The following is a 26,759-nucleotide window of genomic DNA, read 5'->3' on the forward strand; positions in this document are numbered from 1 at the left end:
TTTTTAACACCGCTCAGATTTAATTTAATGATATGATTAATGATGCTAGGGTGCATCAGAAAGGCATCTTTCTGATTTGAAATCTAAAAACATAAAATAAATATAGCCCAGAAACTGGGCTGGGGGCTTCCCACCCAGCGTGTTATACAAGATAGGACTACAATGGTCCCTCATGGTGTTATAATCTATGCATCCATGTTAGAACGACAAGGGACCCGAGAGATGGAATTATTGTGGCTGGCTCGCAGCTCTGTTTCCCTCCGCTTAGCCTCGGAGAGCTTAAATCCAACCACATCTGACCTAGTTACACTGCTCTTTTATGCACGTACCTCTTTTATGCCTGTCACACAGCACTGCGCGGGAGGATTTTAATAGCTTCGCTGAGGCTGTTCTTTCTGCTCAACTCCCATCCGTTCTAACACCTCTCTCTCAACTAGGGACAGCTGGCCAAGCTTTGAGCACAAGGCACTTTTGAACACCTTAGAAGCGACTTTTCAAGAGCCTAAGTCTCACTGAAAGTCAGTGAAACGTAGGCTCAGTTCTTCAAAGGGATTTAAGCTCCTAACTCATCAGTGAGTTCAGTGGAAGTTAGAACAAAGAATCTTGATTTAAAAAAATGGTTAGTGAGAGAATCCACCACAGCCCCTGGTAAATTGCTCCTACGGTTAACTGCTCTGTTAAAATGTTGTGCCTTATTTCCAGTCTGAATTTGTCTAGCTTCGATTTCCAGCCATAGGAACATGTTGTTTGACCTTTCTCTACTAGATTGAAGAACACATTATTAAATATTGGTTCCCCTTGTACATACTTACTGACTGATCAAGTCACCCCAGTCCTCTTTCTGAAATTACCTAGATTGAGCTCCTTGAATCTCTCACTCTAAGGCAGGTTTTTGAATCCTGTAATCATTCTCATGGGTTTTCTCTGAACCTTCTCCAATTTATCAACATCCCTTCCTGAATTGTGGACACCAGACCTGGACTCAGCATTCCAGCAGTAGTCACACCTGTGCCAAATACAGAGGTAATCTCTCTGCTCCTACTCATGCTGCTCCTGTTTATGCATCTAAGCACTGCATTAGCCCTTCTGGTCACAGAGTTGCATTGGGAGCTCATGGTTCACCTGATTATATACCACACGCCCCATATATATATATTTTTTCTCCTCAGTCATTGCTTTCCAGGATAGTCCCCCCCTCATGTAAATATATAGCCTCCATACTTTGTTCAGAAATAAGCCTCCTCTATTAGGAACGTGGGTGAAATGCAGCCAGCCGGCCTGAAGGCCCTTCTGTATGAGACGTCACCTTATGAAGCAAGCAGGTCCAGGCATGAAAAATCTCCAAGAGAAGGAGTGGTTTCTTCCCTTGAGCTGCGAGGCAAATACCAGAGAGGGTGACATTTCAAGGGACCCTCCCTTGTTTGGAGCCTTTATGACAAGATAGCTTTGTGAAAGATGTGTTTTAATCCAGCTTCTGTGTGCTGTTTGGATGGTTTTTGTGGTCCCAGCTGGTCTTGGAGTCTATGAATCTAACCTCATGCTTCAGGGCTTCAGCTGGTCACCTGCAAGGGCCAAGAAGGGATTTTTTCCCCCCACCCAATGTGTGTTTGCAATCTCCCCTGTCCACCAAGTAGTGTTATTGTGCATTTGATTGCTGCAGTGACAGTAGCCAGGTGCTCGGGAATCCCCGTCATGTCTGGCCGTGGAAAGCAAGGAGTGAAAGTGCAGGCCAAGGCCAAGTCTCACTCTTCTCATGTGGGGCTGCAGTTCCCAGTCAGGTGGGCGCACCGGCTGCTGCGCAAGGAGAACTATGAGGAGTGAGGGGGAGCTGGAGCCCCGGTGTACCTGGCCACCATGATGGAGTATCTGACTGCTGAGATCTTGCAGCTGGCTGGCATGCTGCCCAGGATAACAAGAAAACCCACATCATCCCTTGGCACTTGCAGTTGGCCGTGCGGAACGACGACGAGCTGCTGGGGGGGAGTCACCATTGCACAGGGTGGGGTCCTGCCCAACATCCAGGCAGTGCTGCTGCCCAAGAAAACCGAGAGCCACAAGTCAAGGGCAAGTAAGAGCGGATGCCAACCCCCCAAAACCACCACCTTCCTCTGAAACATCAACAATTGGCCACAGCAGGAGACGGGACAGTGCTCTGAGCTTGTCCAGAGAATCCTCTCTCCGGATGCCTGGCTGCTGTGTCTTGCTCACATGTGGGTCCGTTTAATCAACAGATTTGGGGATGAGAAGGAATTTCCTTACAGATCAAATAGGCAGGAACTTTGTATGCGTGTGTGGGGTGGGGGGGCACAGGGAATTTATCTTCCTCTGCAGCATGGGGCATGCATCACCTACTCAATTCCCTGCCATTGCAGGGGACCTAGGCGTGGCACCTGGCTCTCTCCTGTTCTCTGCCAGTTTAGCATCCTGAGGGCGGATGTGCTTTGGTCTAACTGAAATCTTCAGGCTCAACATAGCCCTATCTGGGTTAAACCGACTAGCCCGTGCTTCACAGAAGGTCAGACGAGATGATCTGACAGCCCCTTGTGGCCTTAAACCCACTTACACCTTCTTTGGAGAAGAGCACAGATGGAAAAAATCCACTTCTCAAGCTCCCCAAACTGGGTCGTTCTTAAAAAAAGGAAAGTCCACCCACCTCCGTTTATTTTTACTCTAGATTTGTTTCCTTTCAGGCACAAAGCGTAAGCAATCACAGTCAATTAAGAGCCACAGAGTCCCATTAGCTAGAAAGGGAGTCTCCAGGGACTGGCCATGTTCCAATCTGCCTGGCTGGTGTCCCTCATTTTCCCCTTATTTACTGCCACCAAGAAACTCTACTCAAGGCTCAGTGTCACACCCTAGGTGACAAAGGAGAAGAGCACGTCTGGGAGGGTGTAGGTGAGTGAGGCAAGGGCTTCTTCCTGATCTGAAAGTCACATGCCATGAGATCATTTTAAGATCAGAGTAAACACGAGTCAGCAGAGCTGCTGGGTAGGAAGGGGATCAAGATGAACTGGGTTTGCCCGGGATTACATATGGCTAGTTACTGTAGATGCCAAACAAATCAAGGTTGGATGTTTTTCTAAGAGATTCTTCTCTAGTTTAAACAGAAGATAATTCGGGGAAGTTCTCTGGCCTGTGTTACGCAGATCAGACTAGATGATCACAGTGGTCTTAGAATCTATTAAATTTTAAATAATAAACAGCTGGTGCTTAACAAGAATTGTTAGTCACCAAAGTCTTAGTTATATCCTCTCTCCCCTAGGCCAGGTACGGCACAGACTGGTAGTTCCAGCATGCGGCTCTAACCTCAGGTGATAGTGCAGCCAAATCCACGTGGAGTTTGAAGGGCCCATTTTAAAGAGCTGTCAGTGGTGGGAAATGAAAACCTGAAGTCCTGAGTAGGGGATAAAATTGAGACACACCGTCAGAACATGGGTGCAGAGATCAATCAGATGGGCTCAAGGAGTGGGGAAGAAAGAGCAGAGGCAGCTGTGAGCGCTAGAGACAGTTTCTGAGCCACCTAGATAAGTGTGTTGAGTCTACAGAGTGGAGAGAAGCCGCACAGTGTCTTAAGACTACACAGAAATAGGAGCAGGCCATACAGTAACTAGAATGACTCTTCTAGGAGGTTGTTTTAATAGGGGCTAGTGGCAGAGACATGCCGCAAACCAATGAGAGCATCCTTCACATTTGAGGTTATGCACTATTCAGGATAAGGCAGGACCCTAGCTCTGCAACAGGGCTTAAAAAATAACCCCCTTGTGCTCTAAGCACTAGAGACCTTTCCCTAAGCCAGTCCTGACTCCCTGTCCTGATTATTGGACCTCCCTCCCAAGTAACAGCAATGGGTTTTACTGATGATACCGTCCCCAGGCACCACCTCCCTGCTGGAAAGGAGATCAAGGCAACCAAATAAGCGTTGACATCTCAGGTTTTATTAAAATCAAATATAAAAGTTACAATAGTTAAATATTAAAGACAACAGCTACAGACATTCCCTATTTCAAACTCTTCAATAATTTAAATTCATTTCACAGAAATGCTACAATAGCAGAGCGCACCAAGAAGCCAGCCTCTTCGGCGACAGATGCATGGGGACGTCTGAAACCTTTGCCTCATGCAACAGAGTCACATGCAGCACTCAAACTGGGGTCAGACAGGGATTCTGCCTGCAGATCGGGCTGCTAACTTGTGCGATGGTAAAGGATGAGGATTGGCAGGTAATTTAGCAAAACCACTAGAGCAACAGGCTTCTCATTGGGATTCGCAAAGAAAGAGGTCGTGGGTTTGAGGGGCATTTTTAACTAGTTTGTTAGCACACAGACTTAACCTTGCGGTCTGAATCAGTTAATACTTGAGGCTCAGAGTTTGCCCAGATGGGACTTTCCACCAGATATTTACAGTATCTGCTGGTAAATAGGTCAGCGGCATCGCTGGCATTTTATATGGCAGAGAGGGGTGGAGAGTGGAAGAGCTGGACATGTAGGCATTTCAGGGGCTGTAGATGTCAGGACCAGACAAGTTGTTGGGATGCCAGCCTCCAAACTGATCAGCCGCCAGGCCTCAGGGTGACAGGCAGTCAGAGATCTCCAGGAAGGCATACCTCTGCCTATCTGCGGCTGATTCGACCCGACAGCCCCCATCAAGTCTCCCTGCTTGCAACAGAGATGAACAGTGACGGGTCAATACCACAAGCAATCACGCCAGTTCCTGGTGCCTCGGGAATCTCTCTCTGCAGGTTAATGAGAACCAGGAACTCTAGCTCCAGTGCTATGGTTCAGCCCCATAGAGCTGATGGAGTCTAATGAGACCGGACAGTTTGTCAGTAACTACCTGCCTGGAGGGGAAGTGCAGCCAGCACTGTTTGGGGGCCGGGGGGGGAGGAGAAGAAAGAGCTGGTTTCTCCCAAGAGTCTTCTAAGTCTTGACGAGCAGCCAGCCCCAGCTCTTGTGGCTAGCCCTTGGAGCCTCACATGATGTAGCAGTTCATGAGGGCGAGGTCCTTCATCTCTGGACAATAGGCTGCGGGAGAGAGTCACAGAGCCGTGAGTGCAGGCAGAGACCTAACGAGACAAGTGATATCACCCCATTCCCGGCCCACACAACCCAGGCTGGCAAATATTTACCACTGAAATGCCTCTGCTGGAGGATTTCCTGTCCCCGTGTTAGAGAGGGGGAACTGAGCAGAAAGGAGGGAAGGGTACTGATGATGCCTGACCTCCTGCCCCACTTGCCTTCCAGAGCGCACCCCCCCCCCACACACACACTCTAGGAGGGAAGTGGGGTCTAGTAGGTTAGAGTTAGAGATGGAACCCAGGAGTCCCGGCTCCCAGCCCCCACCCCATTCTAATCACTAGACCCCACTCTCCCCATGGCCAGGGGAGACATCACCCCCATAAGAGATTACATCACCAAGAAGGGGGATGACGTCATCCACCCACCTAGGGGGGGAGGGGGCACGTGCTGGGGTGGGGGTGAGTTGACATCAGCTCCCCCACCATGGTGGGCACGCAAAGGGGGGAGGGAGGGAGTGACTTGACATCACCCACATCTCCCCCCCCCAGACCCCTAGAGGTGGGGCGCAAGCTGAAGGGGGGGGAGCTGACTGGACAGGACATCCTCCCCCCACCCCCTTGGCCACGTTGAGGCCAGGCTCCCACCCCTCAGAGCCCGCCCTTGGGCGAAGTGGGAAGGACCCGGATGTAAGCGGCCAAGGCTCTGCGCCCTCCTCAGGCACGGTCGGCCCCGCCCTCCGGCTAGGCAGCGCGCGCCCGAACCGTTGAAGGGGGGCGGGGGGGGGAAGGAGCGCGAGCGAGGCGAGATACTCACGGTTGATTGGCGGCCGCTCCCGCGCGCTGCTGCGGCTACCGCCCCCTCCCAGGAACTTCTTCAGCGCCCGCCACAGCCGCGATTGGCCCGCCTCCTCCGGTACGTCATCGCCAGGCACCGCCTCCTCCTCCTCTTCCCGCCGCCCAATCCGTTTCCAGAGCTCGGGGTCGACGGGGGGCAGGGCCAGGCGGCGCCGGCTGCTGCTGCTGCTGCTCCGGCTCCTGCTCCGCCGCCTCGTCCCCGCCTCCCAGCCCCTACCGCGCACGCGCAGCGAGGTGGGGGTGCGGCAGAAGGGGCACGTGACCGCCTCCCAGTCCTGGTCGCGCGCCAGGCGGCAGAGGCAAGCGGTGCAGAGCGCGTGGTGGCAGGGGGCGGGGCGGCGCCAGGCGCCGTGCGCGGGGCCGAGGCGGCGCGGGGCGCGCGCCCGGCGGTCGTAGGGCAGGTAGCAGATGCCGCACTCCAGCTCGGCGGCGCCCGCCTCCGCGTCCGCGTCCATGGCTCGCGGGTCCGCTGCCGGCCGCCGTACCCGAGCGGGGAGCGGGGGGGCGGAAGGGGCCGCGTGCGCGCGCGCGCACAAGCTCGTTCTCTCGCCTGACGGCTTCGTCCCGCGGGCCGGCGGCGGTTATATAGCCTGCCTGGCCACGCCCCCGGCCTGGGGGGGGCGGGGCCCGCCCGCGGCCAAACTCCGCCCCTTCCCGGACCCGCAGCGCGGGGGAGCCCCGGGCTCCTGGGTTCTCCGCGTGGGGGGGGGATGGGAGCCCCGGACTCCTGGGTTCTCCGCGTGGGAGCCCCGGACTCCTGGGTTCTCCGCGTGGGGGGGGATGGGAGCCCCGGACTCCTGGGTTCTCCGCGTGGGGGGGGATGGGAGCCCCGGACTCCTGGGTTCTCCGCGTGGGGGGGGGGATGGGAGCCCCGGACTCCTGGGTTCTCCGCGTGGGAGCCCCGGGCTCCTGGGTTCTCCGCGTGGGGGGGGATGGGAGCCCCGGACTCCTGGGTTCTCCGCGTGGGGGGGGGGATGGGAGCCCCGGACTCCTGGGTTCTCCGCGTGGGAGCCCCGGGCTCCTGGGTTCTCCGCGTGGGGGGGGATGGGAGCCCCGGACTCCTGGGTTCTCCGCGTGGGGGGGGATGGGAGCCCCGGACTCCTGGGTTCTCCGCGTGGGGGGGGGGGATGGGAGCCCCGGACTCCTGGGTTCTCCGCGTGGGAGCCCCGGGCTCCTGGGTTCTCCGCGTGGGGGGGGATGGGAGCCCCGGACTCCTGGGTTTTCCGCGTGGGGGGGGGATGGGAGCCCCGGGCTCCTGGGTTCTCCGCGTGGGGGGGGATGGGAGCCCCGGACTCCTGGGTTCTCCGCGTGGGAGCCCCGGGCTCCTGGGTTCTCCGCGTGGGGGGGGGATGGGAGCCCCGGACTCCTGGGTTCTCCGCGTGGGGGGGATGGGAGCCCCGGACTCCTGGGTTCTCCGCGTGGGAGCCCCGGACTCCTGGGTTCTCCGCGTGGGGGGGGATGGGAGCCCCGGACTCCTGGGTTCTCCGCGTGGGAGCCCCGGGCTCCTGGGTTCTCCGCGTGGGGGGGGGGGATGGGAGCCCCGGACTCCTGGGTTCTCCGCGTGGGAGCCCCGGACTCCTGGGTTCTCCGCGTGGGGGGGGATGGGAGCCCCGGACTCCTGGGTTCTCCGCGTGGGAGCCCCGGACTCCTGGGTTCTCCGCGTGGGGGGGGATGGGAGCCCCGGACTCCTGGGTTCTCCGCGTGGGAGCCCCGGGCTCCTGGGTTCTCCGCGTGGGGGGGGGGATGGGAGCCCCGGGCTCCTGGGTTCTCCGCGTGGGGGGGGATGGGAGCCCCGGACTCCTGGGTTCTCCGCGTGGGAGCCCCGGGCTCCTGGGTTCTCTGCGTGGGGGGGGGATGGGAGCCCCGGACTCCTGGGTTCTCCGCGTGGGGGGGGATGGGAGCCCCGGACTCCTGGGTTCTCCGCGTGGGAGCCCCGGACTCCTGGGTTCTCCGCGTGGGGGGGGATGGAGCCCCGGACTCCTGGGTTCTCCGCGTGGGAGCCCCGGGCTCCTGGGTTCTCCGCGTGGGGGGGATGGGAGCCCCGGACTCCTGGGTTCTCCGCGTGGGAGCCCCGGACTCCTGGGTTCTCCGCGTGGGGGGGATGGGAGCCCCGGACTCCTGGGTTCTCCGCGTGGGAGCCCCGGGCTCCTGGGTTCTCCGCGTGGGGGGGGGATGGGAGCCCCGGACTCCTGGGTTCTCCGCGTGGGGGGGGATGGGAGCCCCGGACTCCTGGGTTCTCCGCGTGGGGGGGATGGGAGCCCCGGACTCCTGGGTTCTCCGCGTGGGGGGAGGATGGGAGCCCCGGACTCCTGGGTTCTCCGCGTGGGGGGAGGATGGGAGCCCCGGGCTCCTGGGTTCTCCGCGTGGGGGGGGGATGGGAGCCCCGGACTCCTGGGTTCTCCGCATGGGAGCCCCGGGCTCCTGGGTTCTCCGCGTGGGGGGGATGGGAGTCCCGGGCTCCTGGGTTCTCCGCGTGGGGGGGATGGGAGCCCCGGACTCCTGGGTTCTCCGCGTGGGGGGGGGATGGGAGCCCCGGACTCCTGGGTTCTCCGCGTGGGGGGGGGATGGGAGCCCCGGACTCCTGGGTTCTCCGCGTGGGGGGGGGATGGGAGCCCCGGGCTCCTGGGTTCTCCGTGTGGGGGGGATGGGAGCCCCGGGCTCCTGGGTTCTCCGTGTGGGGGGGATGGGAGCCCCGGACTCCTGGGTTCTCCGCGTGGGGGGGATGGGAGCCCCGGACTCCTGGGTTCTCCGCGTGGGGGGAGGATGGGAGCCCCGGGCTCCTGGGTTCTCCGCGTGGGGGGGGAGATGGGAGCCCCGGACTCCTGGGTTCTCCGCATGGGAGCCCCGGACTCCTGGGTTCTCTGCATGGGGGGGGATGGGAGCCCCGGACTCCTGGGTTCTCTGCGTGGGGGGGGATGGGAGCCCCGGGCTCCTGGGTTCTCCGCGTGGGGGGGATGGGAGCCCCGGGCTCCTGGGTTCTCCGCATGGGAGCCCCGGGCTCCTGGGTTCTCCGCGTGGGGGGGGATGGGAGCCCCGGGCTCCTGGGTTCTCCGCGTGGGGGGGATGGGAGCCCCGGGCTCCTGGGTTCTCCGTGTGGGGGGGGGATGGGAGCCCCGGGCTCCTGGGTTCTCTGCGTGGGGGGGATGGGAGCCCCGGACTCCTGGGTTCTCCGCATGGGAGCCCCGGGCTCCTGGGTTCTCCGCGTGGGGGGGGGATGGGAGCCGCGGGCTCCTGGGTTCTCCGCGTGGGGGGGGGATGGGAGCCGCGGGCTCCTGGGTTCTCCGCGTGGGGGGGGGGGATGGGAGCCGCGGGCTCCTGGGTTCTCTGCGTGGGGGGGGGATGGGAGCCCCGGGCTCCTGGGTTCTCCGCGTGGGGAGGGATGGGAGCCCCGGACTCCTGGGTTCTCCGCGTGGGGGGGGGATGGGAGCCCCGGGCTCCTGGGTTCTGTCTCCATCACTGCGTCACTTTCTCCCGCTGTAAAAGGAGGCTCCGACCAGGGGCCCCGGCCGAGGGGTTTCCCTAACCCTGGTTCCGTGGCGCAGCCCCGACCGCTCTGCGCCCCCCACCCCAGCTTAACGGCTTGTTTCCATCCATCCGAAACCCATCGCTTCCCCTCACGCCTCTGCCGGCCTCCTGTGCGCCCCTGGCGCAGCCCTGAACCAGGCCTGGGCCCCTGGGCGCCTGCCGGAGAGAAATCAGAAATAATCCCCCTCCGAGGGGACTGGCTCTCCGGCGGGTCTCGGGGTCTCCGTGCAAGCTAGTTAACACCGCCACGTCTGTCTGTCTAGAGGGGGAAACTGAGGCACAGACAGGGTGGAGGTAATCACCGAAGGTGGGGATAGACTTCGGTGCCCACGCCCAGAGCCCCAGCCACTAGACTGCGCTCTCCCCTCAGCCTCCGATCCCGCTGAGGGCCTGTACTGGGCCCATTCGGCCGTGTCTGACCCTCCGTTTTTTACAGGGCTGGGCATGTGGGCCCCCCGGTGGGTCCTGCTGCTTGTGCTGACAGGACCCCGTGGCTTACGGCCTCCCCCTGCCCCGGCCGCCTGTTCCAGCTTCCTAACATGGTTCTTGCGCATCCTCTTCTAAACGATAAACCTTGGCTGTGCCTTGCCCCAGAGGTGGCTGCATTCCGGTCCCAGGCCAGCGATCCCTATGCAGCATCGCTCAGGGATTGTTACCCAGCTGCTGCGTCCCACCCCAGAGGTGGCTGCATTGCAGTGCTACATGTGTGATCCCTATGCACTGTTTCTCCGGCGCTGTTACCCAGCTGCCGCGTCCCACCCCAGAGGTGGCTGCATTCCTCGACGGGCCCTTGGTGTGCTGCGCCGGAAAGGGGCTGAGGAGAGGCAGTGGCAGGATATCCCCGGGGGTAGGATGAGGTCACCCCCAACTGCTGGTCCAATCATGCGTCATTCGCTCTTCCTACAGATCACGGGCCTGGGCCTGGATCCAAGTGGAGTTGGTTTTGGTGATGACGGGCCCAGCCCTGGGACAGCTGGAGCCGAAGGGGCTGGAGTCATTAGCAAATAGCTGGGCTCCCTTGTCAGCAGCAGGCCTGGGGAGGTGAGGGTCGGGGTCTGGGAGCCAGGACTCCTGGGTTCTTTCCCCCACTCTAGCTGGGGAGTGGGGTCTGGGAGCCAGGACTCCTGGGTTCTCTCCCCAGCTGTGGAAGAAGAGTGGGACTAAATCCGTCAGTGTCAGGCACTTGTTGCCCTATCCAGGGGCCAAACAGCTTGCAAGGAGGACGCCCATGGGTGCCAGGACTGTGCCCGCTCCAGCAGGTTGGGGTCTAGACTGTGGAGTTGGGGGGGGGAAGCCCATTCCTCTAAAGTCCAGTTTGCCTGAGGGCTGGATCCTACCCCCCCCCAAGGCCCAGGGCTCCCTACGGGGGCTGGATCTCCCCATGGCCGAGCACCCCCCAATCCGGCTGGGGGCTTGCAATTGGCCACGGGGTCAGCGTAATTTGCGGGCGTGCGGTTGTATGCGGCTGTCTCTGGCCCCTTCTCCGATGTGTTGCCTGTTGCCCATTAGTGGGGGTACGGTTGTACCAGTGACTGCGGTTGCCTATGGCAGTGCTTGCGTCTCCGGGCCGACCGCCCTGGTGGTGGTACATTTGTGGTGTCCCCCGTGGGTTGTGCACGGTCGATTGATAGATCACGTGTGTTTATGTCCCAAACACCCATTCACCTGCTTTCCTCTCCAGCACCCATGTGCCCCATACTATCCCTTGTCCGCCTGTCTTCCCTCCATCCTACAACCAGCCTGATTTCCCCTCCCCAGACCTCAGCTGGTGCAGGGGCGTTTCCTGTTGTCTGCCTGGCTCGGGGTGCAACAGGTTTCAGACACCCCCAGACCGGCAGGGACCTCAGCCTATCCTGTTCGCTGACGGCAGGCCTTGGTTTAACTGGACTCTCTGGGCTGGGCCTGGGGGTGTTGGGGGGAATTGGGGGGCCTGGGAGCTACAGAGGGGATCTAGGGGCCCATGTGATCCCCCAGGCAAATAGCTTCTGGGAAGGGGGAGATGACCCGGCGGTCTGTGCCCTGCCATATGGCCGATTTCCCCATGTCTGACTCACACCCGCGAGCCACAGTGCGTGAGTCATTCCCAGCGGGTAAATAAATACACCAGGTGCCTACACGCCACACGGCCAGAAAGCTGCCGAGATTTGCATTATCTCAGGAGCCAGTTTTCCCAGGGTTGCTCAACCGGCGCCAGCAGCAGGGTTTGTAACCCAGAAAGGGGGCTGAGGCACCCTGCCCTATAGCAAACTGACTCCCAGCCCTGAGCTCCCCCGACCTACCCCAGCCCTGCCAGTGCCCCTCGCTCCCGACCTGCAGCCCCCTGCTGTCCCCGCCACCCCCCTCCCAGCCCTGTGAAAGAATCACACAGTCTTATGGAAGCTGTAAGACCACTCAACCGGATCTGGGCCCCCCCCCCGATTATGCCAGGTGCTGCGCAGACCCACGGGGAGCAACAGGCTCTGCCCCAGACTAGCCAGAGAGGTGGGGAAACTGAGGCACACAGCCCCACCCGCCTGTTTCTGGTAATTGAAGCTGTCATGTGCCTGGCCAGCCTCCCTTGGTCACGCGCCTGGCTCAGGGAGCATGAAATGTATTGGCTAATTACTGTGGGCCTGGCGGCTGGCTGGGCCTGTCCAGCCACCTTCCCAGCAGGGCTGTAACTGGGGTGTCACCTCCCCAACGGGCAGCGCCCGGGGGGGTGAAGAGGACGAGGCAAATTAGCGAACAGGACGTGATCAGCTGGGTTTGGCACGTAGGGCCGCCCAGCTAGGCGTGAGAGGGTGGAACGGCAGGGACGGCCCATGGAAGTTGGGTGCCGATATGCAGCACGGCACAATGTGCCAGCCCCTCCCTGTTCTTGTGCCGGGCGGCCCAGTGGCACGTAGGCCAAGGGGGTTACAGCCAAGATGTGGAATGACTCCTGATTGACTCCAGAATGAGTGTGTGTGTGGGGGAGGGTGATTGTCCCAGTGACTCCTGTGGGGTGACTCCTGATTGACTCCGGAGTGAGTGAGTGGGGGATCAGCCCATAGACTCCAATGAAGTGAGGTCTGATTTACTCTGAAGTGAGTGAGCGGGGGGGATTGGCCCACTGATTCCAGTGGAGTGACTCCTGATTGAATCCGGAGCGAGGGAGGGGAGAGATCGGTCCATTAATTCCCGTGGAGGGACTCCAGATTGACTCTGGAGTGAATAACAGGCTAACTGGGCTTATGGTCAAGTATTTTGTCCCCTCCGTTATTCTCCGCCGGGATTAGCGAGATGTTGGCCCGAGCCAAACTCAATTATGTAGCAGACAAGCGACCGGCGCGTCAGATGGACATGGGCGTGCTGGGGTTTGTTTCGGAGGGCTAGCCCCCACTCCCCTCCCAGAGCTGGGAGAGAACCCAGGAGTCCTGGTTCCCAGCCACTCGCTCTTCCGCCCCAGAGCCGGGAAACCTGTGGAAACGCACGGCCTGTTTGCTCTGGCCTGTTGCCACCCCCCCGTGTGACTCTATTACTGATGAGTCAGCGGCTCTCCGGGGACTCTCCCAGCTGCCGAGGCCCCAGCCAGCACCCGTCCCGGCCACACGTCGGCCCCGTCCAACCCCGCGCGCGCCAGGCTCCCCCCCTTGTGCCCGGTAGGGCACCGTGGCTGATACAGGCCACCTGTGTGGGGGGGACGTGCCATCTAGGCCCGATCTCAGCCACACTCCCCACCCTGGGCTCAGCCCAGTTCTCCACACACCGAGGGACCAGGGGGACGAGGTGGGACCAGCTGGTTTCTGTGGGGTGGGGGGGCTACACGCAGCTGTGGGAGATCGGGCTGAAACAAGCCTTAGGAAGAGGAAAAATTAGCAGCCACTAAGTTGGGACACACGAGCCCAGGCAGCAGGATGGCGGGAAAGGATCCAGGGGGGTTACACCAGAGCCCCACTTCAGGTTGATGCTGTGGGGGGAAGAGGTGGGGCGGCTGGTTATCCAGGCACCCCTCGCCTGGCGCTGAGATGCGGCCACCTCTGGGGCGGGGCAGCTGGTAACACAGGGACCCCTCGCCTGGCGCTGAGATGCGGCCACCTCTGGGGCGGGGCAGCTGGTAACACAGGGACCCCTCGCCTGGCGCTGAGATGCGGCCACCTCTGGGGCGGGACGGCTGGTTACCTGGGGGCCCCCTCTCCTGGCTGTGCGGCCTGGTCCCCTCAGCTTCACTGCCCCCCGCTAGTGCTCTGGAAGAAGGCCGGCGGCACCAGGCTCGGTTGATTACTAATTTATTATTTTCCTTTTTACATTTCAACCTTCTGAAAAGAGAGCAACGCTTCCACACCCAAACGCCAGAGATCTCGGGGGGGTCAGGGGGGGTCTGTGTGGGGTGAGGCTACAGGGCAGGGGGCCCCAACTGGAGGGCACAACAGAACGACCTGCGACGCACCGCATCAGGTGGGTGGGGCGGCGTAGCCCCGAGATAGACCCACACCTGGGCCCCGCACACCCCACCTCTGCTGGTGCCCCTCACTCCCGACCCGCAGCCCCTGCCCCCCCAGCTCTGCGGGGCCCCTCACTCCCGCCCCGCAGCACGGCAGCTATTTCAGGCCTTGGGCTATTCTCAGCTCCTTTCACGCACTGCTGCGGAACAAGGGGACAAACATCCCGTCAGCCGCAGAAGCGGCTCATTATGAACAGCGGAGAAGGTCACAGACTGCGTCAGCTCGAAATAGAACCCAGGAGTCCGGGCTCCCAGCCCCCCCCCCCTGCTCTAACCCCCCAGCCCCCACTCCCCTCCCAGAGCTGGGGAGAGAACCCAGGAGTCCTGGCTCCCAGCCCCCCCTGCTCTAACCCACCAGCCCCCCACTCCCCTCCCAGAGCCAGGGAGGGAACCCAGGAGTCCGGGCTCCCAGCCCCCCCCCCTGCTCTAACCCCCCAGCCCCCACTCCCCTCCCAGAGCTGGGGAGAGAACCCAGGAGTCCTGGCTCCCAGCCCCCCCTGCTCTAACCCACCAGCCCCCCACTCCCCTCCCAGAGCCAGGGAGGGAACCCAGGAGTCCGGGCTCCCAGCCCCCCCCCTGCTCTAAGCCCCCAGCCCCCACTCCCCTCCCAGAGCTGGGGAGAGAACCCAGGAGTCCTGGCTCCCAGCCCCCCCTGCTCTAACCCACCAGCCCCCCACTCCCCTCCCAGAGCCAGGGAGGGAACCCAGGAGTCCTGGCTCCCAGCCCCCCCTGCTCTAACCCACCAGCCCCCCACTCCCCTCCCAGAGCCAGGGAGGGAACCCAGGAGTCCTGGCTCCCAGCCCCCCCCCCCCACTCTAACGCACCCCAGAGTTCAATTCCCCTCCCAAGCCTGAAACCCGTCCGGTGGGATCTAAGGAAAAGGCGCCCCCTACTGGCTCTTGAGGTGCAGCGCGGGTTCATACAGGGTCTGCGGAAACGAGCCCAGTTCAGGGTGGGGAGGGACCCGTGCCCAGAGCCCGGCTCAGAGCGGGGGGCCACCTGCCTGCCAACCCAGCTGGGGCAGCCCCGTGGGAGCCGATGCCAGGCTACTCAGGGACCCCTGGCCCGAGGCGGAGATGCGGCCACCTCTGGGGCAAGGCATGGCAGCCGCTTGCAACTCCACGGGAACGTCGGCCAGGAAGCGAAGGAAAAGGACGGTTCAGGGGAGGGGAGACTTTGTCCTAGACTCCTGGGTCCCGTCCCCACCGCTTTCCTCTGGGTTTCTGTCAGCGGCAGGGCCTGTCGCCCCCTCCTGGGGAGAACGGGAAGCGCCGCTCTCGTTTTTGTACCGACTCCGCCTTCCCCCGAGAGGACGGGGCCCATCTGTCCAGCCCCCATCCGTCCGACCGGAAGCCAGGATTGTGCGAAAGCAGGAGGGGGAGGGGCGTTCCTGGATGGGGGGGCTCGTAGGCCCCCCCGCACCCCTCCTCGCTGGAGCATTATTGCTATAGGAACAGCTGGCTCTGGATGATCGATGGGTTTTGTTTTTTCCATTTAAAGCAGAGAAAGAAACTCAAGTGGAAGGAAAAATGTCCTGGGGGCGGGTGGATTGGATCAATATCCTTCCGCCACTGGGAAGGGGGGGGCAGGGAGAGAAAAATAGGCCCCTAGAGGAAATTCCCCAAGGCCCCAGCAGGGGGCAGCCAGCAAGGTGGGGGGGGGGAGAGTCCCAGGGCCACACAGGAGCCAATGGGGCGGGGGGGGCGCAAGAAAGGCCACAAGTGCCCCTGCACCCCCCCCCCCCCCGTTCTCCACGTCAGCTGCCAGGCCCCGCCCTTGGGATCCATCCCTGATTTTCCCCCCACCTCTGTCTGATTACTGGGGGTCCCCCCAGCCTGTGCAGCCCCCCCGCTCCTGGCTCCCTCCGGGGTCCTCATGGCCCCTCCCCAAAATGCGGAAAAACGGCTCAAGTAGCAGAGGCTCATGCCGGCAGTGGGGATGGGTCGAAGCAGTGGCCGGGGGGAAGGGAAGGGGGGGGGGCGGAGGGATCTGGCTCCGCCCCCGCCACGGAAAGATACGGGCGGGTGGGTCTGGGTTCATGCACGAAGTGGCTCCTCCTCCCCACCGGAGCAGAGAGCCGGGCGGAGGGATACGCAGTCCGGTGGGACACGGGCGTGCACAATCCCGGGCGCCGACGTGTCCCTACGCCCGGGACTCTTTTTTCGTATTGGGCTTGTTGCCCAGGAGGGCGTCAATTTCCTGAATGACGGGCGGGGTCAGCTGGGCCAGCACCTGCCGAGAGACGGGGGGGTGAGATTCCCCCATGCCCAGCCCCTCCCCCTGCTGGGAGAGAACCCAGGAGTCCTGACTCCCAGCCCCCCCTGCTCCGACCCACCAGCCCCCACTCCCCTCCCAGAGCTGGGGAGAGAACCCAGGAGTCCTGGCTCCCAGCCCCCCCTGCTCCGACCCACCAGCCCCCACTCCCCTCCCAGAGCTGGGGAGAGAACCCAGGAGTCCTGACTCCCAGCCCCCCCTGCTCCGACCCACCAGCCCCCACTCCCCTCCCAGAGCTGGGGAGAGAACCCAGGAGTCCTGACTCCCAGCCCCCCCTGCTCCGACCCACCAGCCCCCACTCCCCTCCCAGAGTTGGGGAGAGAACCCAGGAGTCCTGGCTCCCAGCCCCCCCTGCGCTAACTCACCAGCCCCCCCGCTCCCCCTCCAGCGCTGGGGGGGGGGCACTCACCTGGATGGCTCCGAGGTTCTCAATCAGCTGTTCGGCACTGGACACCCCGAGCAGGACGGAGCTGACGCCCTCCGAGCGCAGGCACCAGGCTGTGGGGCAGAGATGGGGAGGTGGGAAGGGCCTGGGGGGGTCAGTCTCCCCTGCCCCCCCAGAGAAGAGCACCCCCCGGTGAGCCCCCTGCCCCACTCCATGCCCCACAGCACCACCTAGCCCCGCGGTGGGGCCAGCCCTGCCTGCCAGGGGAAAGCACCCCCTTCTGAGCCGCCCCGCTCCCTGCCCCACAGTGCCTGGGGCGGGACCTGTCCCTCACCAATTGCCAGCTGAGCCACGGTGCAGCCCAGACGCTCGGCGATGGGCTGCAGCTCCTTGATCTTGGCCTGTTGTTTCCGCCCGTTGTCACTCTGGAGCTTGTCCTTCAGCCACTGGTAGCCCTGGGGGGGGGGACGGGGACAGGGCATCAGGTTAGGGGACAGGAGGAAGAGGGAGCCCAGAGGGGAGTGCAGGGCCACCAGGGGCACTGCAAGCATAGAAGCAGGATGGGGGTCATGGCAGCGTGTGTGTGTGGGGGCGTCCTGGGAAGGCATGGGGGTGGGCAGGGAGGGGGAACATGAGGGAAATGTGGGGGGCCCCCATACCTTGATGGTGGCTCGGCAGTTCTCAGGGACCCGCTCCTCATACTTGCCAGTGATGAGGCCGCAGGCCAGGGGGGACCAGGTCATGGCGCCCACACCTGGGGCAGGGGAGGGGGGAACAGAGGGATTAGCGCCTCCTAGTGACTCCCCCCTGCCCCTCCCCATTTGCCCCACAGATCCTCCTGTCCTCATCCCTTCCCCCTCTACACCCTGCCCCATGGACCCTCCTCCACCCACCCCACAGATCCCCTCCACTCCCAGCTTCCCGCGTCACCCCTCCAATACCGTGCCCCATGGATCCCCCTCCACCCATCACCCACCCCAGATCCCCTCCTTCCCGAGCTCCTGATTCCACCACCACAACACCCTGCCACAATGGACCCCCCTCCACCCATCACCCACCCCACATATCCCCTCCACCCCCCAACACCCTGCTCCATGAACCCCCCCATCCCCTCCAGCTCCAGCCCCTGCCCCCCCAGCATGGGCACCCACCGATCTTGTGGTAGATCTCAGGGAGCTGCGACTCCACCTTGTCGCGCTGGAACATGTGATACTCAGCCTGGTCGCACACCGGCGGCACCAGGTTGAACTGTCGCGCCACCGAATACGCCTCCTGCGGGCAGGGGGGGTGAGACTGGCATGGCCGGGAGTGCCCCCCGGAGTTTCCTCCCCTCCTGGCATCGTCCTCCCTCTGCCCTGCCCCCCAACCGGGTGTGCCCCCCCCATTCCTGGTGCAGGCGGGTTACTCACCATGATCTCCATGGCGCTCCAGCGCGAGGTGCCCCAGTACATGGCCATGCCTTGGTTGATGACATAAGTCATGGCCCGCACGATCTCTGGGCCCGGGGGGTTGGTGGGGAGAAAGAGGGGAGACAGGTCAGCCGAGGAGCCCCGCTTTCTTCCCCCCCGAGGGAGCCCCGCTTTCTACCCCCAGCTGCTCAAAGCTGTGGGATCTGCGCCCCACTTGGGTGCCATGTTCACTCTGAACCCTACCGATAGCACATTTTAGCCTGAGCTGTGGAACAATGGCTCTGTCAGAGCCACAAGAGCTACAAGCTGCTGGCAGGGATACCAATGGGGGGTGCTAATCCTGGCCCCTACCGATGGGCAAGTACATAGCCCTAACAGATATGGGGGCCGCTATCATTTAGCTCAATGGACCATTGACTCTGAAACCTACTGATGGCAGGGTTTCCTGCCCACTCTGCGGACAGATGTGGGATCTGGCCCAATTTATCTCAGTGACTGGGTTATTTCCGGAGACCTAACGGTGACGAATTCACTCCTGGCTGGCCCCAGGAGAGACATGACCCGGCCCCATTTAGCTCAATGGGGTGTTTGTCTCTGAAACCTACTGAGGGCAGTTTTTCACACCCAGATTGCAGAGCCAGAGCAGACAGAGATGGGACCTGGGCATAGCCATCTCCGAGGGACGTGCTAGCCATGGGCCTGTTAGGATCTGTGTCTGTCTGTCCACGGTCAGGTCTCACCCCATCTCCGCCCCCACCCGCAAGCATTACAGTACGAGCAGACACCCCTCTGCACTGACACGTATGCATAGAGCCTGACCTATAGGGTAGAGTCCCATGAACCCCACAGCGACCTAGCATGGGGTCACTATCCTACACTGCTGGGTCAATGAGGGTGAGGGGTGCTATAGGGTTCTAGGGGGCTTTGGGACAGGTCTCTATGGGGCTGGGTCTATGGGGGCTTGGAAGGTCCACCCTTTGGGGGAGGTCTATGGGGTTTGGAGAGCAAGGGGGATTAATGGGGTTCTAGGGGGTTCAGGGATCTCTGCCCTACAGGGCCGGGTCCATCGGGGGGGCAAGGAGGTTTGTGGGGCATTCAGGTTCTATTGGTTTTAAGGGGCAACTATGGGGTTTCGGGGATCTCTATCCTATGGGGCCGGTTCTATGGAGTTTGGGGGGGGTCAATGGACATTCCAGGGGGTCTCTGCCCTATGGGGCCAGATCTATGGAGTTTTGGCAGGGTCTATGGAGGTTCAGGGGCGTCTCTGCCCTATGGGGTCAGGTCTATGGGGTAGTACAGGGATTCAGGGGTCTATGGAGTTTGGGGGTGTCAATGCGAGTTCAGTGGGGTCTCTAGCTCACAAGCTTGGACCTATTGGGTTCTATAGGTTCTGGGGGGTTCTATAGGAGTTTGGGGGGTCTATGGGGCTGTAGAAGGTTTCAATGCGGTGGGGCTCTACAGGGAGGTCGGGGGGTGGGGGTGTCTCTCCAGTACCTTCCAGTAGCAGTAGGCGGAAGTTGGGGTCATACTCTGCGGGGGGAAGCAGACAGAGGTGAGGGGGGATATGGGGGGCCCATCCCCCCACAGCCCCCCCATGAGATCTCCCGGGGGACACACACACGCGAGGGCTCTTGGTGCCAGGGTGGGGGCTCCCCGGAGGGGCAATGCTGAAGGGATGGGGGAGGGGAGACGGAGCCAGCAGGGCAGGGTGGGACCCACCTTCCATGGGGCTGTTGGCATCCATGCGGTTGGCGAAGACGATATCGACGTAGTCCAGCTGCAGCCGCTCCAGTGACCCCCTCAGCCCTGGGGAGGGAAGGGGCATGGTGGGGTCAGTCGGGGGGCACAGGGACCCCCCCACACCTTGCCTGGACCCCTGAATCCTGCTACCCCCCAACTCCTGCCCCCTGGGATTGACACCCCCATGCTGCTCCCTCCTCACAGCCCCCCAATCCTGCTAGCCCGCACCCCATCCCCTGCTCCATCTCCCATGAGGCCCCCCAAATCCTGCCCCATCCCCTCCTGCTGCCCCCCTTCCTTCAGCTCCACCCCCGTAAGCCCAAACCCTGCCCTCCATCCCCGGCTGCCCTGTCCTTCACCCAGCTCCACCTCACCCCTGTGCTGGCCCCACACATCTCACCCTCAATGATGTGCTTCCGGGAGAGGCCCCGCTCCGTCTCCGCCCTGTGGGGGGAGAGATTAAGAGATGGGGGTGGGGGAATCCCCTAAGCCACCCCATAGGGACCTGCCCCCAGGGGGCACCGGGGGCCTCAGGGACCATGGCCAGCTCAGCCTTAGCACACACCCCACCCCCACTGCTGGGCTGAGACCCTGCAAACTCCTCTCATTGATAAACATGGGTCTGGATGGGAGCTGCTGCCCCCTAGAGGGGACAGGCCCCTGCCCCATTCCCCCGCCCCCCTGAGGCAGCCAGTCCCCGCCCTGGGGCCTGATGGGAGCCAGCGCCCCTAGAGGGGACCGGCCCCTGCCCCATTCCCTGCCCCCCCCCAGCCCCATGGCATTCTGGGTACTCACTGGCCACCCCAGTAGATCTTGGTGGTGACAATGTAGCTGGATCGCCTGGGGGAAGAAAGGGAGGCAGGTTAGACAGGCAATGGGACTCCCAGCCCAGCCCCACTGGCTCTGCCCCCAGGCTGAGCCTCCCCGCCCCAGTCCCTGCCCCACAGAAGGGAGGTTGGGGGGCTGGTTACCTCCAGCCTTTGCTCTGCAGGATGTTGCCCAGAGTTTTTTCTGCCCTGAAGAAGGGGAAAAAAAAACAGATGAAAGAAAATCGAGAAATGAAGGAGTCCCCCCAAGCGAACAGCACAGTGCTCCCTAGCCAGGACTCCTGGGTTCACTCCCCGGCTCTGGGAGGGGAGAGGGGGCTGGTGGATTAGAGCAGGTGGGGGCTGGGAGCCAGGACTCTTGGGTTCTCTCCCCAGCTCTGGGAGGAGAGTGGGGGCTGGTGGGTCAGAGTGGGGGTGGGGGGGCTGGGAGCCAGGACTCCTGGGTTCACTCCCCGGCTCTGGGAGGGGAGTGGGAGCTGGTGGTTAGAGCAGGAGGGGTTGGGAGCCAGGACTCCTGGGTTCTCTCTCCAGCTGTGGGAAGGGAGTGGTGTTGAGTGGTTGGGGGGGGGCGGGGAACTGGGAGCCTGAACTCCTGGGTTCTCCCCTGCTGGAGGAGGGACACCTACTTGCCGGAAGCGTAGACCTCGGCAGTGTCGAAGAGATTGACCCCGTTCTCGTAGGCGATGGTCATCACCTTCTCCGCCGTCTGGGGGTGCAGAGAGCGGAGTCAGGTGAGGGACCCACGGCTCCATGCTCCCCCCACTCCTGTGCTGGGCCCCCTCAGGATCTCACAGGGACCCACAGCTCCCCGGCTGACCCAGGACTCACCTCGTCTGAGATCTGGGAGCCAAACGTCACCCAGGTGCCTGTGGGGAGAGAATCAGTGATATGAGCCAGAGCCAGGAGAGGGGGAGGATGTGGGGAGGTCTTGGGGGGCAGATACCCTTCTACCCCCCCATCTGTGCCCTCCAAGCAAGCCCCAAGCCCCGCTGGGATCCCCCCAGACCATGCTCCCCACGCCACGAGAACTCACCAAGTCCAAGGCAGGACACACGGAGCCCGGATTTACCCAAATTTCTGCAGGAGAAAAAGCAGAATTGGGGGGGGGTTACAGAAATCGCCCCACAAGGACAGAGAGTTCTGGTGCCCCCTACTCCTGACCCGCAGCCCCCTACTAGCCCTGTCCAGGGCATCCTCCACCCCTGCTCTGCTAATGCTCTTGGATTACCTTGAGCCCCACCAGGCTCAGCGCCGGGCGAGGGGTCCCTGTGTAACCAGCCGCCCCACCCCAGAGGTGGCTGCATTTACAAGGGGCCAGTATACGAGGCAGACACACAATCTCTCTCCCCCCCCCCCCCCCCGGCTCTGGCTCATTTCCGGTGGTGCGGAGGCCTGGGGTCAGCCCTGATCTTGGAGCTATTTATAGTAACTTCTAGCTCACTGCAGCTGCTCTGGCTGGCACAGGAGCCAGGCACCTCCGTCCGGAGCAGAGAGGGGAAACCGAGGCACTGACCACAGGCCATGCCAGAGATCACACAGCTACAACGAACCCAGGACTCCTGAGTCCCAGCCCCCCCCGCTCTGACCACTAGCCCCCACTCCCCTCCCAGAGCGGGAGAGAGAACCCAGGAGTCCTGCAGCCACAGGACTGCCCCCACCTTAAGAAAGGGGGATTCGCACCCACAGCTGGAGGGAGAGGGGCATTATTTTAAAGCAATTTAAAGGGTCAAATAGGACAGAGAATTAATTGGCCCCTGCCAGGGGTGGGAAGGGGGTACAGAGCCCAGCTACCCCATCACAGCTCCCTGTACCGCCAGAGACCCTACAATAACACACCCACACATGGAGGTCCCTCTGCCCCCAGAGACCCTACAATAACATACCAGTGGAAACTAAACTGGTAGGACTTGGAGCATCTGTGACTGGAAGTTGAACGATGTGTGTCCAATTGCCTCCAATCCCTGCCCCCTCCCAACCTACCAGACCCCCCACTCCCCTCCCTGACCGGGAGAGAACCCAGGAGTCCTGGCTCCCAGCCCCCACCTGTTCTAACCCACCAGCCCCCACACCCCTCCCAGAGCCGGGGAGAGAACCCAGGAGTCCTGGCTCCCAGCCCCCCCTGCTCTAACCACTGAGGCAGGAGCTCTTATCCTTCTCAGTGTTCCCGTCAGCAGAGCCCTACGCCCCATGGATGCCCCCAACTCCCCCTCTCTGTTCCCGGCCCCCCCTCCAGAGCCCCCCAACTCCCCGTCCCTGCCCCCCTACCTGTATTTCATGCCAGTGGCCAGCCCCGTGGATTCCCGCAGCAGGAACGCGATGTGGGGCAGGTGCTGGCCGGGAGCCCGGAGCCCCGCCACCGCCGCCGGCGCCAGCCCCCGGGCGCCCTTAGGGTGCTGGTGCCCCCCATTCCCCGGGGCCGGCGCCCCGCGGCCCCCCGTGCAGAGCCGCTCCTCGGTGCTGCGGCTCCGCAGGTTCTGCTCGGTGCAAGCGATCGAGACCTGCATGGCTCAGGTGCGGGGGGGGGGACTGGGACCCCCCCGGGGTGTTCGCTCTTCACCTTAGGGTAACTGCAGCCCCCCTCCCGCGGAAGGGGGCTGCCGGTAATCTGGGGTGGGGGAGGGGCCGAGGCCGTGCGGGTGATGGGGCGCGCGGGGTCCGGGGAGTGAGGTTGGACGGGGGGGAAATGGGGGAGGGGCAGAGAGAGTCCCCCCGGTCCTGGAGGGATCACTGCACAATGCAGAGCAGCCTCGGCCTCATTAGCATAACAGGCTCCGCCCACTGGTCCAGGGCAAGGGATGGCGGGAGGGGAGTGTGGTCTGGTGGTTAGAGCCTGGGGGGGCTGGGAGCCAGGACTCCTGGGTTCTCTCCCTGGCTCTGGGAGGGGAGTGGGGGCTAGTGGGTTAGAGCAGGGGGGGCTGGGAGCCAGGACTCCTGGGTTCTCTCCCCACCCACCCCACCCCAGTCCCGGGGCCTCTCCCTCCTGCAGTCTGATGCCCCCCAAGCTGGAGGGCGAGGGGCGCTGCGCTCCGCACACAGCCGCAGTGACTCTTAAAGGGCCCCCACCCCTGGGGTGCCCCCCCGTTAATCCCCCAGCACTAGGAGTGTGAAGCTCTGCTGGGAGGGTGCTGCTGTTGCTATGTAGGACAGTCCCCCCCCCGCTTCCCGCTCCAGTGGGTACGGGGGAGGGGTGGACTGGTCCCCTCGCAGCCGGACGCCTGGGTCCGGCCTAGAGTTTCTGAGATAAAGTATAAGAATTAGGGGGGGGTGATTAATGGGGGGAGGGCGGGAAGAGCTGGGAAGGGGGAGGGGGACCAAGGCCCAGACCCCCCCCGAAGAAAGGCGAGGGACCCGGAGAAGCGAGCTCAGCTCTCCCCCTGCTGGGCGTGGTCGGCAGCGCAGCTGGGAGGTACCGATACAGACCGCCCCCCCCCCAGGCGCTGCACAGACACCCACCCCCGATATCTGGGGAGGGGAGGAGAGGGGATGGGATGTGATGTGATGTTACGGGGTGAGGCCCAGTCGGGGAGGGGCTGGGAGCTAGGACTCCTGGGTTCTCTCCCTAGCTCTGGTCGGGGAGTGGGGGCTGGGAGCCAGGACTCCTGGGTTCTTTCCGGCTCTGAGAGGGGAGTGGGAGCTGGTGGGTTAAAGCAGTGGGGGTGGGGGCCAGGACTCCTGGGTTCTCTCCCCAGCTCTGGGAGGGGGGCTGGTGGTCAGAGCAGGGGGGGCTGTTGCAGGGGGTCCCTGTTGGATACAAGGGTTGGGGGAGGGGTGGGAGTTCGAACCCAGGGCCTTGCACACCCTGCACATCTCCCCCACAGGACAGCGCGTTGCTGCGGGGGGGGGGGGGGCTGAAATCCTAGCCGGGGGCTGCCTTCTTCCCGCAGCGCACAGGCTGCAGCTGCTCCTACAGCCACATGGTGGCGACATTTCCCCATCAATGGGAAAAGGCCCTAAGCCCCCAGCCCCCCTCTCCCCTCCCAGAGCCGGGGAGAGAACCCAGGAGTCCTGGCTCCCAGCCTCTCTGCTCTAACCCACCAGCCCCCACTCGCCTCCCAGAGCCGGGGGGAGAACCCAGGAGTCCTGGTTCCGGCTCTAACCCACCAGACCCCCACTCCCCTCCAGGAGCCGGGAGAGAGCGGAGGAAGGCAGCCTGCTCTGGTGTGTTATTGTAGGGTCTCTCAGGGTAAGCGGGGCAGAGGCCCCGAAGCGGGTCCGGCCTCACTGAAGCATCTGGCTCACCCCCATTCCCCCTTATCCCCCGCTCTCCTGGTAGCGGGGGGCGGGGGGGGGCAGAGGGAGCCCAGGGCACCTGTCTACAGCCATCTGTGCCCAGCCATGGCACAGACCTGGCCTGGGCGCCACTGCACTGTTTGGGGGGCTGGGCAGGCTACCAGGGAGAGGAGGGGGAGCTGAAAACGGGGGAGGGGATAATGGGGGGAGGGGAAGGACGCACCCAGCATTTCCGCTTCCCTGATCATAGGAGTTAGCTCTGGACAAGTGTGTGTGTGTTATTGTAGGGTCTCTGGGGGCGCTGGGGCTGCGTGTGTGGGTGTGTTATTGTAGGGTATCTGGGGCACTGGGGTTTGCGTGTGTGGGTGTATTATTGCAGGGTGTTTGGGGGCGCTGGGGCTGCGTGTGTGGGTGTGTTATTATAGGGTTTCTGGGGGCGCCAGGCTGTGTGTGTCTGTGTTATTGTGGGGTGTCTGGAGGGGGCTGGAGTTGCGTGTCCGGATGTGTCATTGTCCGGTCTCTGGGGGTGCTAGGGCTTGGTTTGCGGGTGTGTTATTGTAGGGTCTCCGGGGTCACTGGGGTGAGGTGTGTGGGTTTGTTATTGTCTGGTCTCTGGGGGCGACTGGGCTGCATGTGTGAATGTGTTATTGTAGGGTCTCTAGACGACCCCTTTCATACAGCAAGCGTCTGAGTGCGACCCCCCGCCCTTATAAATTAAAAACACTTTTCAATATATTTAACCCCATTATAAATACTGGGGGAAAAGCGGGGTTTACGGTGTAGGGCGACACCTCCCAACCACCCAGGTAATAACCTTGAGAACCCCTGTTATGTAGCTTCTCTGGGGGAACAGGGCCACGTATGCAGGAGTGTTATTGTGGGGTCTCTAGAGGCGGTGGGGCTGTGTGCACGGGTTTGTTATTGTAGGATCTCTGGGGGTGCTGGGGCGACGCATCTGGGTGTATTATTGTAGGTGTCTGGGGTGCATGTGTCCTGTCTCCAGGGGATGCTGGGGGTGTATATGAGTGTGTTATTGTCAGGTTTCAGAGTAGCAGCCGTGTTAGTCTGTATTCGCAAAAAGAAAAGGAGGACTTGTGGCACCGTAGAGACTAACAAATTTATTAGAGCATAAGCTTTCGTGAGCTACAGCTCACTTCATCGGATGCATTTGGTCCAAATGCATCCGATGAAGTGAGCTGTAGCTCACGAAAGCTTATGCTCTAATAAATTTGTTAGTCTCTAAGGTGCCACGGGTACTCCTTTTCTTTTTGTGTTATTGTCGTGTCTCTGGGCGTTCTGGGGTTGTGTGTGTGGGTGTGTTATTGTCGGGTCTCTGTGGGTTCTGGGGCTGTGTGTACGGGTGTGTAATTGTCGGGTCTCTGGGGGTTCTGGGGCTGTGTGTGTGTTATTGTCGGGTCTCTGGGGGTTCTGGGGCTGTGTGTGCGGGTGTGTTATTGTCGGGTCTCTGGGGTTCTGGGGCTGTGTGTGCGGGTGTGTTATTGTCGGTCTCTGGGGGTTCTGGGGCTGTGTGTGCGGGTGTGTTATTGTCGGGTCTTTGGGGGTTCTGGGGCTGTGTGTCCGGGTGTGTTATTGTCAGGACTCTGGGGGTTCTGGGGCTGTGTGTGTGTTATTGTAGGATCTCTGGGGTTCTGGGGCTATGTGTGCGGGTGTATTATTGTCGGGTTTCTGGGGGTTCTGGGGCTGTGTGTGTGTTGTAGGGTCTCTGGGGTTCTGGGGCTGTGTGTGTGGATGTGTTATTGTCGGGTCTCTGTGGGTTCTGGGGCTGTGCGTGCGGGTGTGTTATTTTTGGGACTCTGTGGGTTCTGGGGCTGTGTGTGTGTTATTGTCGGGTCTCTGGGGCTGGCTGAAGTGGGGGGAAGAGACCCCAATACGGGGCACGTGCCTAGGGTGGATACAATAAACCTGTGTGTATCTGTGGAGTGCGGCTGTCCAGCTGCGTGTGAACTAAATGTGTTATGGTCTCCCCACAATCCCTTTCCCCCAAATCTCTTTCCAAGCCGCCCAGCCCAGCGGCCCG

At 62.0% G+C, this 26,759-nt stretch overlaps 2 protein-coding genes and 1 pseudogene across 4 annotated transcripts; 1 reads left to right on the plus strand and 2 right to left on the minus strand.

Annotated features, from left to right (window-relative positions):
• Positions 1-887: 887 nt before the first annotated feature.
• LOC122457706 lies at positions 888-2,234 on the plus strand (annotated as a pseudogene).
• A 1,679-nt stretch (positions 2,235-3,913) lies between these two features.
• On the minus strand, positions 3,914-6,433 carry RNF227 (ring finger protein 227). The gene is made up of 2 exons (XM_038386290.2): positions 5,829-6,433; positions 3,914-5,021 (listed from the first exon to the last, which is right to left on the minus strand). Exons 1-2 carry the CDS (start codon positions 6,322-6,324, stop codon positions 4,969-4,971), a joined length of 549 nt encoding a protein of 182 aa, XP_038242218.1. The 5' UTR covers positions 6,325-6,433; the 3' UTR covers positions 3,914-4,968.
• Positions 6,434-14,641: 8,208 nt separating this feature from the next.
• Positions 14,642-23,245, minus strand: KCNAB3 (potassium voltage-gated channel subfamily A regulatory beta subunit 3). Of its 3 annotated transcripts, none has more exons than XM_038386272.2 (15): positions 22,757-23,245; positions 21,525-21,568; positions 21,320-21,357; positions 21,118-21,197; positions 20,636-20,680; positions 20,460-20,504; positions 20,065-20,108; positions 19,644-19,730; positions 19,419-19,454; positions 17,925-18,010; positions 17,667-17,787; positions 17,175-17,269; positions 16,850-16,970; positions 16,540-16,628; positions 14,642-16,088 (listed from the first exon to the last, which is right to left on the minus strand). In XM_038386272.2, exons 1-15 carry the CDS (start codon positions 22,993-22,995, stop codon positions 15,999-16,001), a joined length of 1,260 nt encoding a protein of 419 aa, XP_038242200.1. In that variant the 5' UTR covers positions 22,996-23,245; the 3' UTR covers positions 14,642-15,998. The 3 variants fall into 3 exon arrangements, with proteins under 3 accessions (XP_038242200.1, XP_043359603.1, XP_038242201.1); XM_043503668.1 differs by lacking the exon at positions 22,757-23,245 and adding an exon at positions 22,328-22,420; XM_038386273.2 differs by lacking the exon at positions 19,419-19,454 and having other exon boundaries at positions 22,757-23,237.
• Between the last annotated feature and the right edge of the window lie 3,514 nt (positions 23,246-26,759).

Source organism: Dermochelys coriacea, chromosome 28, assembly GCF_009764565.3.
Source record: "Dermochelys coriacea isolate rDerCor1 chromosome 28, rDerCor1.pri.v4, whole genome shotgun sequence".
NCBI classification, from domain to species: Eukaryota; Metazoa; Chordata; order Testudines; family Dermochelyidae; genus Dermochelys; species Dermochelys coriacea.

Coding starts and splice junctions, on each gene's coding strand:
- RNF227 (XM_038386290.2), bottom strand. CDS start 6,324: ATGGACGCGGACGCGGAGGCGGGCGCCGCCGAGCTGGAGTGCGGCATC. Junction 5,022..5,828: donor GGAGCGGCCGCCAATCAACC/GTGAGTATCTCG, acceptor TCTCTCCCGCAG/CCTATTGTCCAGAGATGAAG.
- KCNAB3 (XM_038386272.2), bottom strand. CDS start 22,995: ATGCAGGTCTCGATCGCTTGCACCGAGCAGAACCTGCGGAGCCGCAGC. Junction 20,681..21,117: donor GAGGTCTACGCTTCCGGCAA/GTAGGTGTCCCT, acceptor CCCCTTCTTCAG/GGCAGAAAAAACTCTGGGCA. Junction 17,788..17,924: donor GGAGCGCCATGGAGATCATG/GTGAGTAACCCG, acceptor CCCTGCCCGCAG/GAGGCGTATTCGGTGGCGCG.